The sequence below is a fragment of the Buteo buteo genome, chromosome 5 (genome assembly GCF_964188355.1).
Source record: "Buteo buteo chromosome 5, bButBut1.hap1.1, whole genome shotgun sequence".
Taxonomy (NCBI): Eukaryota; Metazoa; Chordata; class Aves; order Accipitriformes; family Accipitridae; genus Buteo; species Buteo buteo.
In genome coordinates, this window is record NC_134175.1 from 48,332,860 (window position 1) to 48,344,927 (window position 12,068).

The following is a 12,068-nucleotide window of genomic DNA, read 5'->3' on the forward strand; positions in this document are numbered from 1 at the left end:
CTGATATTGTCAGACTTGCTGCTTTTGGGAGCTGGCCTCTCACACTGTGTGCCTGACCAGTTGGCTGAACATCTAAAAGGATCCAATCAAGATGGTAAAATTAATAGTTGTCAGCTGTTAACACACTAACCTATTAAAGAGACCACCAGCATCTTCTTAAGAGCTACACGAATGACAACAGTGATTCTACAAAATAAACAATAAGCTTCATGGAAGGAGTCATCAATACTCTGCCACGGCACTTAAACCGTTCTGAGTATGTTTTTAGTGTAAAACTACAGCATTGTATCTTCAATTCCTGTTCAAACTATTACTGCAATCTTCATTTCAGAATCCTTTTCTAAAGTTCTCGAATAATAAAACAACAGGCATAATCAACGTTACATTAATGTCCTATTAAACCAACTACCACCTACAATGCAATGATGAAGGAACACTTGAGCTGGATCCACGCATAGCCAACTTAGTCCAGCAAAGCTTATTTTCTGAGGCACTTTATTTGCACCATATTATTTTAGGGTCAGCTTTGATCTAGAAGCTCCAACAGCCACGTCTGTATTGCACAAAGCATATCTGACTGGACATAAACTACTACACGCATCCGGTAAGCCACAGTATCCACACCAACTGGCTCCTTCCACAGTTCCGCTGTCCCCCATTGCTCTGGAGAATGCAAAGTTTACTGCAGAATAGTTCTTACAGCCCTCATTGTAATAACTTACTTGAACAATTAAGACCTATCTTTGACTAATATTCACAAATTAACTGAAGTTCCCCTTTTCTTTGCTTTCAGATTTGTTTTCCTGAAAATTCTACAATTTAATAGCTTTATCAATTTAAATGTTGAACTATGTAACTACATATGTATTTGCAGAAATATATATGTGCATGTGCGTAAGCAGGTGTGAGAGTTAAAGCATAAAGGGCTGTCCTGAAGGCACAGGAGTATCTACTGGCTTCAGAGGACCCTGAAAATGGTTTATGTTCAGAATATATGCTTCATGAGCCAGGTGCCTGGATGAGTACACAGTTATTCTGCCATAATTTCCTTGCGCGAATATCAATATGCAAATCTTTCTTCAGTTGGGATTCAGAATGCTCTCCATGCATACAAGCAAACACAAGGAGTCCATGTATGCAGACTCAGCAAATCCATCAAAAAGGGAAACAAATACCTGAATGAAATTCAATTGCTTATTCATCCTGCAGTAAATATGATTAAGTTTACTACAGAACCTCAAACTCGCCTTGTGGAAATGGCAGGAAGTAGTCACTTTTAATCTGCTCTGTTGCATATTGTGCAATGAATCATATTTTATCTAAGTATTTTTGAATTATTTATGAAATTCAACGTGGGTTATCTTTAGGAAAATGCAATAAAGCAGTACCTTGCACTCAGTTCTAAGAACTACTGTTATCTGATGCCTTTCTAAGGATTTAACAAATTGCAGAGTTTAGAGGTGGATGTGCTTAACGACTGACATTGTTCTATAACAGAAGAAGGGTTGGAAAGGTACAAAATATTCCAGACAAAAATTGTGGAATTCTTACAGGAGAGCCCTAGCCAGCTTTGCTGGTGATGCTTTTGACTCTCTTTTGTTTTTGCAGATCACTGCAGAAGAGTGGCTACTTTCTCTCTTTGCTCCTAAGCCTATTCCAGCACAATCTAACACTCAGATAAATCTCTTTACTGGGTGGCATATTAAGTTTGAACTTTTTTTGGAGGGAACTAATTTCATTTTTGGTAGAATGCATTATGAAGGTGCTTAACTCAAACTCTACATAGGTAAGGCACAGATGGTCTTTAAAAACATGTTTATTAATTGTTAGTTGATTCGAAAATTTTCACACAGTAGATAAATTGCATTATAATTTAGAAATTCTTCACGTTTATTGAAATAAGTTTGTTTACTTAGATAAACATGGTAAATACACACTTAAATTTCCTCACTGCAAAGGAATCCCCCAATTACTAATTAATTACACGCATTATTATGGTTCACAACAATGTATTTTAAAACTGAACTCAACTGACATTTCCACTCCTGCTTACCACCAGTTTAGCACATTCTATGTCACGTGGGACACGATTTTAATCTTTTAAAAGATGCATCTGTTCCATTTTTTTACAGATCTCTTTTTAGCAATTATATCAAATGGAAATGATTACACTGACAGCCTACTTACTAAGCTACCGTTCAAGGAACTTATTTTTTTTCAAGAGATTGCTATTCAACATACGGCTGCAAAATAAGTATCTCCATTCTTGTAGAGAAACACCATAAATCTTTATACTTAGAATATTCTACTGGGATCCAAACTGTTGGCATGTGACAACCATGAAATAAAGTCTTTATATTTCTGACTGGAAGTTTTGCATCATTGCTGTTGGGGATTTAGCTCCTGTGATTAAAGCTTGTTATGAGAGGCAATTTTCATTTAATACGACACTCTTGAAAGGGAAAGATTTCTTTGAGAGTTACATACATTTTAACTTTGTACCTAAATCCCTATATTGAAGGTTTCAAACACTTCCACTGTATAAGAGAATCATTACTATAAATCTGTCTTAGAACAGTTTAAAGAATATAGGATAGTGAGACTAGCAAAAGAATCACTATGAAGCATGCAAGTATAAGCTCATGAGAAATTGTGTACACTGTACAATTATGCTCTTCAAAATCTTACGGCAGATACGACACCACAACAGCTGGTGAAGAAAGAAATCCTACAGCTACATAGGTAGTAAACAGAGGAACAAATTAAGGTAAGAATATTAGCGGTTCTTTACCTGTCTTGGCATTTTAATTGTAAAAGTCGGCAATACTGAAACATTTCTGAAGCATTTGATAAAAGTCTCATAAAAACGTGATAGCTAGTTGCCACTTCATTTTCATTTTTTCCAAATGCTTGCTGCCTCCAATAAACTTCAAAGGGACTGCAGCTGACAGGATGGCAGTCATTTCCTTCTATACTCAGAGGTAAAATGATTGCCCTTTTATGGTCCAGCAAGCTAGTAAAGACTTGTCTTGGGCAGACAGAATAGAAAAAGAAATAAAGCCCAGGGGAAAGGTATGTTGTCAGCAAGGGAATTTGACACAGAAAATTAGCCATGAGCAGGCACATGAATAATGATCGGGCTGGGACATGGACAACTGTTCATGTAGGAACATGGGAAATGAGCAGGTCCTAACTGGTTTCAATTGCCTTCAGATACCGTAGACAGAAATTGTTCTTCATAATAGCATTTTCTGATATTAGGACATTTAAACTCAGACTGCTCAGTACCTGGCATGGGAACTGACTTCTGGTTCAATTTGGTGCACAGTATTTTGTACCTTTCCAAATCATTTGGTACCAGGAGCTTTTGTTCTGTAGCACTGCCAATAGCTGTATGGTCAGAGATAGGACATTTGCAGTACGGGCAAACAAAAAGGCATTAATGAAGCAGAATTACATAAAGCCACTGGTTTCATTGAAGACATTCATATTATCAAGAACTGTGAAGAAGAACAGTGCTAACACCTAATCTGAGCTACACGTAAACAAATACAGATGGAAACAGATGGGGAGCTTGACAGTGAAGGACAGGTTGGAGTCAGCTGAGCGGTGCAAGGCACTACAGTGAACATCTTAAGGCGCAAACCTCCAGATCCCAACAGAATCGCTGAACAGATCAAAGAGCAACAATATCATAGAGAATGCCAATATAAAAACTGAAAGCGAATGTGATAAATAAAGGTTGTACACGCCTGCTGCCAAGGTCATTAATAAAACTATGCTACAGCTCGCTCTGTTACAATTTAGTTCTACATTTAGAAAGAGATGACTGCTTGGGAAACACGTTCTGAAATACAGAATGCCTATGCGGTAGGAATTATTTATTTTGAGGAAATAGTATTACAGAAGAGAGATGTTTTAAAAACTTTAAACTGAAATTATAAAGGTGTCCCACTTGTAATGAGGAATATTTAGAATTAAGGTATTTACATTTCAGAGGCTGATCATGCTTTTGTTACAGAATCTATTCACGAGAGAGAGAATGTCTCCTCTATTTTTGTATAACCCTTACAGGTCAGTGCACTGAAACACTCTAAACTCAATTATACGGGCACTTGACCGAAAGGAACCATTTGACTATGAAATGTCTGAACAAATAGAAAAAACTAGTAAAAAGGCTAATTTGGTGGCAGTGTGCAATTTTTTTTCATTTTTGTTTCTCTTTTTTTCCCTTTTCTTTTGTGCCACAGGCATTGTCATAAAAATATGATATAGCAGGCATAATATGCAGTTAAAGTGCTTTTGTAGACAACTGCTTTCCAACTCAATATACCAGTGTGTATCAAAAAAATGACAGAAAGCAGCATTGAAAGATTAGTCTAGAAGTATAACAGAATCTGTGAAACAGTCATTACAAAATAGAGGTAGAAGGGGAATTGAAAATGTTTGTTACCTATAAATGATATTTCTTCATTACACAAAGTACTTTTCTTACTTTGCTTTTCTTTTTAGTCATGGCATAGATAGTAATGTATAGGAAAACATCCTAATGAAAATATCCAGCCTCACTATTTTAAGAACACTTACATTAAAATGTCACTGGAACATGCCCTATCATTAATATTAAAACTTTTTGTAAAACGAGAGAAGAGAACATCTGGATTATAGTTATTTACTACCTGTATTAAATTGCATTGAAAGACAGAAATCAAAATAATCCCCTTTTTCCCCCAAACTCTGTAGAATGACATAGGATGACAAAATCCTTGCACTAAACCAAATCACTGAACTATTCCTTATAATAAATTTAGCAATACTTTTGAAAGTATGCTTTCTTCATACAGGGAGCTGGTATTATATAGCTATAGCCACAGATAAACCCTCAAAGATACAAAGAACTTTCATAACAATGAAAGACCGAAACCCTCACCCCAACTTTGATCAATAGCACATCTTGTACCTTTCTCCTATATTGTAGGGTTTAATTATTTTCAAACAATAATTCTTCCATAATTATTTTATACATGAATAGACTACATTTCAGTATTTTTGTCTGATGAGCATCACTTGGTATCTTTATAAGGAAAACAAAGTGAAAGAATTCAATGTAGAAGCTGAAGGAGAGAAACATAACAATGTCACGTGAAAATGAAATACAGATTACTTTGCAATCCAATAAATTAAGAATAGGAAAATTACATAATCCAAAATCAGGCAAAACAACAGAAAATTACTTTTGAGGAACCAAAGAATCTTGAATTAAAAAAACCTGACTTTAAACATGAAATTTGTGTATGACATGACTATATACAAATCATTATTCATGGTTGCTGCATGTTGTTCACTGCAAAGAACAAGCTTTCAGATGCAACTCAGCCTCTATCATCCCAAGGTAAGAAAAAGAAGTAATTGAGGGTCATTAAACACCATGCTATTAGCAATTTGTGTACAGTACACATGCTATACAAGTATTAATATTAACATAGAGTAAATATATAAAAATTAAGCATGTCTAGATGACTACTACTGTGGCTGAAATTACACTGAGCAACAAAGCAAAAGGAAAAGAAGAGACTGAAATGGTAAAAAAAAAAGAATGAGAAATGACTGGATCAATAGGTGTATAACAAACCACATTTTTCTCTCCTCACAGAGGCAAAGTAAGCAGTGATGTACAGCAGCTGCTACTATGCAAATTTTATCTGAATAATTTTAAACTCATGGACAAAGGTTATCTGCATTACAACCTAGTTAGTAAATGTTCAACGAAAAATATACATACTCCTCTTTTCCAAGGTCTTCTAATTTCTTCCTTTGACAACCACTCTTCAAACATCTGTTTGTATTTAATTCTTGAAATAGTTTGTGATACAAACTGAATTAAAGATCTTCTACAATCTAAAGTTATAACCTGCTGATTACGTTCAAATTCAAGGCATTTATAACAAAGGTAATTTTAGTTGAAAAAGAAAGCTCTCAAAGAACTAGCATAATACTGTGAAATTCCTGTTGTAATTGTAATTGGGGAGCTCATTAAATATACCCCAGGAAATCATATGGAAAACATTTATCGCAAGATATTTGATAGAACTTTCTGTTCTCTGACGTACACTGCCTGTCATGGTTACAATTGCCTTCTCCTCTTAGGCAGTCTTCTCAACGTTGCAATTGAGAAGTCACACTATAGTGTCTTTTTCTACTCAACCTTCAGAAAGTGCCAGTCAGGGGACTGCATGGTAGTCTCTTCCTTGTCCATGACCAGACTATGGATGTGCCTTAATCTTTTTTTGAACAGAGTTTGCCATAGTTACGAATTTTACATTTATTTTCAAACTTGCATGTACTTACAGCGTTTGTACAACATGTACTTACATAAAACCTGTTCATATCTGAAGATTTTTCAACACAAAAAGAATGTCAGGAGGAAGATATAGCATCACAGGAATATGAGCTGGAGGGAAGGTTCCTTCATCAAGAGGAACGGATTCTTTTCTTTCTGATTTCCGTGACATTAACACACACACACAAACACGTGCGCACACACGTGTGTACCCCCCCACACAGACACACACAGAGTCTCTCCCTCTCCAACCTACTGGAAATAAAGCTGGCAAGAACATCTCTCTTGTTTATTTCACTCCTGCAGGATTTTTTTTTAATTTATTTATCCACATCTCCACTTCCAAGTTCAAGCTTCTTGCTATCACTTTTAAGAAATTTCACAACTTTTTCTCTCCCCATTTTTCCACTATTGTCTTTAACTTATTACTCTGCCAAAATTCTCAGTTTAGAAATGAAGTATTTATTCCTCCTCCACCTTTCACTTTTCAGTTTCTTCTGCTACCAAACTTATGCTTTCTTTCAAGCTCCTGTATGGTATGTGACTTCTAATTAATCTGAAAGACGACTGATTTCTTTATCTAATTTGCTCTCAAAGTCATGCATCTGCCTACTGCATGCAATTAAACTATCCAGGATGACTTATACTTCATCATAGAAGAAGTGATGTTCCTTCTAATGTAGAAATACAACACACACAACCTGAAACCCTCTGAAGAGTCAACACATCTAACGCTGTATATTGTCCTCCGAATTTCTCTCTCTGTTTTTGATGACACCTGGGAAACAGAGGCTCTGAACTGTAGACACAAAGAATTGCACACACCTCTGTGCAGAAAGTAACCTAAGAAGGAATAAATTACTATCCTTTTAATTAGCCAGCATAATATAATCCTACTTGTTCCACCTTAAAGTCCTCAGCCACAGTCACACAGCATTGCTCAAAAGCTCATTAAAAGCTCTCTTCAAATTTAGTCGGCTTTAGATAAGGATCAATATGATTTATATCTTCTATCAGGTTTGATTGTAAACTTATAACAGAAGCTATCCTTCATTATATTTCAATAATGCCTAATGTAAAGGGTTATGATTTGATCACGTTTATTTGCATCATCATCGTCATCATCATCATAATACAAATAGACCACATCTATGTGCAGATGCAAATAATAACAACAATAATAAAAATAAAAAGATGGAATTATAGCAACCTATAGTTACGGTGAAGGTATGAAAGAAACAAAGGTGAGAGAGTGTAATATTCTGTAGTAAAGAAATTGATACAACATAGACTATGTAACAATCAGTGATGATCTTGTGTACATGAAAGTTTTAATTTTTTCCAACTCTCTTCACCGGTATCATAAAAGGTATAATCTCTTCCTAAACCTTGCTTCTCTGGCATGAATGTATATGCAGTTAGATAATTAGTGAGAAGGAAACAGAGAGGCAAATAAAGGTAATTATTAAAACAAAAGACAGATAGATAGAACAGATGGAACTGACAGTTTGTGAAATAAACAGAAAAATAATTTCTTGACTGTTTCCCATCTGAATCTGATCTCCTGTTCATTCTGTTTTCAATGGATTTGTGAAGTTACTGGAGCAATTCAGACATAGCTCATGTTTCTAGTGTTATACACGGAACCCGCCCCCCATTAGTGAGTAGTACTAAAGATATCCTTAAGAAACTTAGTAAGTCAATGCTATAAAGACAGTAACTATATGTAAGATAATATTTCTTTAAAAGATACCCTCAGTGGTACATTTTTCAGAGAAGGTCAGTACCTCAAATTTTAACATTCTGATATTAAATTCTCTCACAACCTTTGTTATTGAACAAGAAGGACAATAAGAGGCGTGGGGGGCGGGGGGGAAGAATGTTCTTTATATCCCTAAAAATACTGTTAAGAATTAATAATCTAGATTGTGTAGGACCTTATATCCGAAGAGAAATCACAGTATATTCTCTATCTTTTAAAATCTGACATAGCATCCATTGAAACTAGAGACCAACTTCGCAAAATCTTCCTTTTTTTGTGGCTTGTATGCAGCCACAGTAAGGACTTAATTCAAACCTAAACTGGCTAGGTGAAAAGCACAACTTCTATTTCCAGTGTGCACCTAAAATTTAGTGCATTCAAGTTTAAAAAAACCCTTGAGATAGGAAGATGAAATAAAAATGTTCCCTGACACTACAGGTTGGTAAAAGAAGAGTATGTTCTTACAGGCTTATAGTTCCTCTGTATAATTATGGCTTTTGGATTGCCCTTTAAAACAGATAAATCTTATTCTCTATTGTCTTTACTGAATGATAATAAGGGCTTGATTATGTATAAAGTTTGCATTCTCAGCTGATCAGGCTGTGAGAGACAGAAGAGTTCCTGCTGAATGACAATAAACCCAGCCATTTCCTATTTCTTCTAAAAATCACCCAGCCATGAATTAGAGACTGGTTAAGAAAAACGTTAGCCCTTATTAAGTGTCTCTCAGAGACCAGAGACAGATGTCTTACATAGCATGGCCACACCTGCAGGTTGGAGGGATAAACCATCTTCCCTAACAACGGAGCCGAACTTGGAGAGAAAATCTTTGAGACTCCTCTTCTCTGACACAACGACTGTTGTGAAGCATGGGATTACTTCATTCCTTCCTAACGTCTTCTACTTGCCAGTATCAGGTTGATAAAATTATAAACAAGCTCCAGTTACGAACTAATTTGGTGCCAGAAAAACACAAGATATTGGGAACAACTGGAGCCTGAACTGAGGTTGGCAAGGAAAACTGAGACATACGGAGTTACGCTTCTTCCTCTCTTCGCTGTAACTGTCTTCAACTCCACCAACAACTATTTGCTTCTCTTCCCTTTCCTCTAAGCCACCTTGGCTTTGTAAAGAAAGAAACAATTCAGAAGAGTCTCTTAATGATTCCTAGACACAGACAGTGGTGGCCGTACTAACCCAACAATCGGTCTAAAGAGACAACAGGAACACTAGTTCTATTTATGCTTATATTCTGAATGTGAAGAAGTGAATTATCTACTGAAGTTTCATTTAAACTTAAACTTCTGATTACCAATTCACCTGAAATGCTTCCTCGCACTGAAGAGAAACTTGAATTTAATGTTTCTCTACCACCTTTTCTTCCCACGTTTCCCCTTTTGCACCTTACAATACATTTAATTAAAAAAATTCCAAAGCTATATTCAAATAACCCTGCCAAGATGACAGCAAAAGGACACTTTGGTTCCACTATAACTCATCATATTACTGATGTGCTTTACTGCTTTTCTTTTTACTTGAGCTTGGATTATTCACTCTACTGTATAGCACAAGTGCCTAATAAAAGCACTTGGGAATACTGTCACAGCATGAATAAATAATCAGTAAACAAAATTAGTTAATCACTATGTTCAAAATGTTGCAATTCCTTCCTCATCTCTTCTGTGGAAGACAACTTTCTCAAAGGGAGGAACCACAGCTTTCATCAACAAAATAGTCCTTTGGGTATCAGGGTGGCACTTTTTGGAAGGAAGAAAATGGAGACTAATACCAGTTTTGCACAAGTCCAGCTTTTCCTGGATTTATGATAACTCAAGTCACAGAGTTTCGTTTCTTGAGAACGCTGACAAAGGAATTGTGATAGTATTTTTCTAAAAAACTAAAAATTATTCACCATACCAAGTCACTGTCCCACACACGGTCCCATCACATCCCCACAGCATTTTACGTTTTCATGAATCACGCATTTAGATGAGATAAGGTTAAAACTGTTGGAGTTTTGTATTTTATCCCACATCTAGGTCTTTGGCTCATGATTTCACTTCTGACTTTTGCATCACAACTGTTGAGTAACGCTATGTTCACCTGACTGGTATTTCCTATCTCTCTGTACGTCTGCCTCACAGCACTTTCAAAGACTAAGGTTGTTTCTTTCCCTGATGAGGATTAAAAATTTCTCTTTAAGAAACGGACCTAAAATCCTTTAGAGAAATACAGCATACAACTGTATCTGTTTTATACATTTCTTCAATCAGAGGGGTAGTCAAAGTTAGGATGTAGCTCGCATATTTTTGTTTACCAGTTTCTATTTTACAGCATTATTTCTATAAAGTTAACAATGAGACTTATGAACACAAGCTTAACTCCTGAAGTGGTACCTAAATAGCTCTTCTGTTCCTTTCCCTGTACAGGTAAGAAATAGGAAGTCAGGTATGGACTACAGAAAATGTGCAACGTACTGTTTGCTAAACTTTATGCTGTGTAGTATTAAGTTGGTAAAATATCTCAAAATGTGAACAATAAAAGCCAAGTGGCATTTTCAGTATTTTCAATTCACTTATTAAAAATAAAGCTTTTTATTTCTTCCTCCAATGATACAGATACTCCAAAAGTATGTTTAAATACACTCATCAGTGCAACTATCAAAGGGTAAGTGTGTAGTATAGAAACGAGCGCCCAGATTAAGTATATATATTGTGAAATGTATGTGAATGTGCATGACTTGAACCAATGAACTGTGGCCTGAAATGATGTCACAGAATGTGCAGCATTAAGTGGAAGGTTAAACCTACTTGCATCTTGGTTCATTAAACGTGGTTAAAGTGCAAATTCCCTCATTCTGACAGTAGTAATCACAAGGGTTCACTTTCTGGTCACAGCGCTGACTTTTAAACCCAACAGAGCATCTGCAGAATTTCAGTAAAATAGACCTATATAAATATTCTGCCTTTTGCTGAACAGGTTTTAAACGCATTATATATAATGATGGCAAGACACGCACACATACACAGGCACAGACCCACAGATAACAAAATTAATACTCTTTTTTCACGAGGGTCCAATCTGACTAAACTGAAAACTCTGCTCATCAGCGTCGATCAAGCAATTTTAAAACAATGGGCCTCTGAACTGATGGGTTCAGGAATCTAACATTCTTAATGAACTATTATTGTCAAATGTACTATACATTTGTATTGATTGATCCAGATTGCAATGGCCTTAAAAATCTTCATGACCATTTTTGTAAGCATTGTTAACACTGTTGACATATGCTGTAGCATTTGCATATTGTAAATCCATACACAAATTAAGGCATGAAACTTTTATTTTCCTTGAGATGCTATGGTGTTCCACAGGAATTTGAAAAAGAATAAGGCAGTTTTATAAGGAAAAAGAAAGCAAAAATCACAAGCTTCCAAAATAGCCATTCTAGGTGTTTAAGTAAATGAATCACCAGACTTAGTCATCATATTTCAGCCTTACATATTATAGCTATGATATTCTCCTTTTGCTGAGATTTATGAGTCTCTCTCATCCTCAACTAAAGACATTTAAGGAGATACAAATAACAGGTAAAAAGGGCTGGATCACAATAATAATGACAAAGAGACATAGGCACTTTCATAGCATTTTCAGCTAAATAAGGACTACCATACTGAACTGCATTCCACTGTCTTTAACCCCAAAGCTGAAAATATCTATTGACAACTTCTTTTCAACAGTACAACTACAGTTTTGCCCCTCTGCACGTTGAGAAGTGCTTCAGCTCCCACAGGGAGGAACAGTTGGTCTGTCTCTTACACTGGTCAGACTACAAAATCTAGGCATTTCTCTATACAACTTCTTTGAGAGCCTGAATACAACAGGCACTCTCTTTTTCAGAACACCTACCTCATACACGTTAACAAAATGAAGGGATGGCTGTATCTGTATTTACAAAGTCATAAT

General features: G+C 35.8%; 1 protein-coding gene across 1 annotated transcript in view; it reads right to left on the bottom strand.

The window, feature by feature from the left end:
• LRP1B (LDL receptor related protein 1B) overlaps positions 1 to 12,068 on the bottom strand; it is a 576,780-nt gene that overhangs the window by 10,182 nt on the left and 554,530 nt on the right. Inside the window, exons 87-88 of the mRNA XM_075027025.1 lie at positions 10,913 to 11,026; positions 1 to 72 (exon numbers count right to left, since the gene is read on the bottom strand). Of these exons, the coding sequence (XP_074883126.1) occupies positions 1 to 72; positions 10,913 to 11,026 (186 nt within the window). The remainder of the gene's footprint in view (positions 73 to 10,912; positions 11,027 to 12,068) is intronic.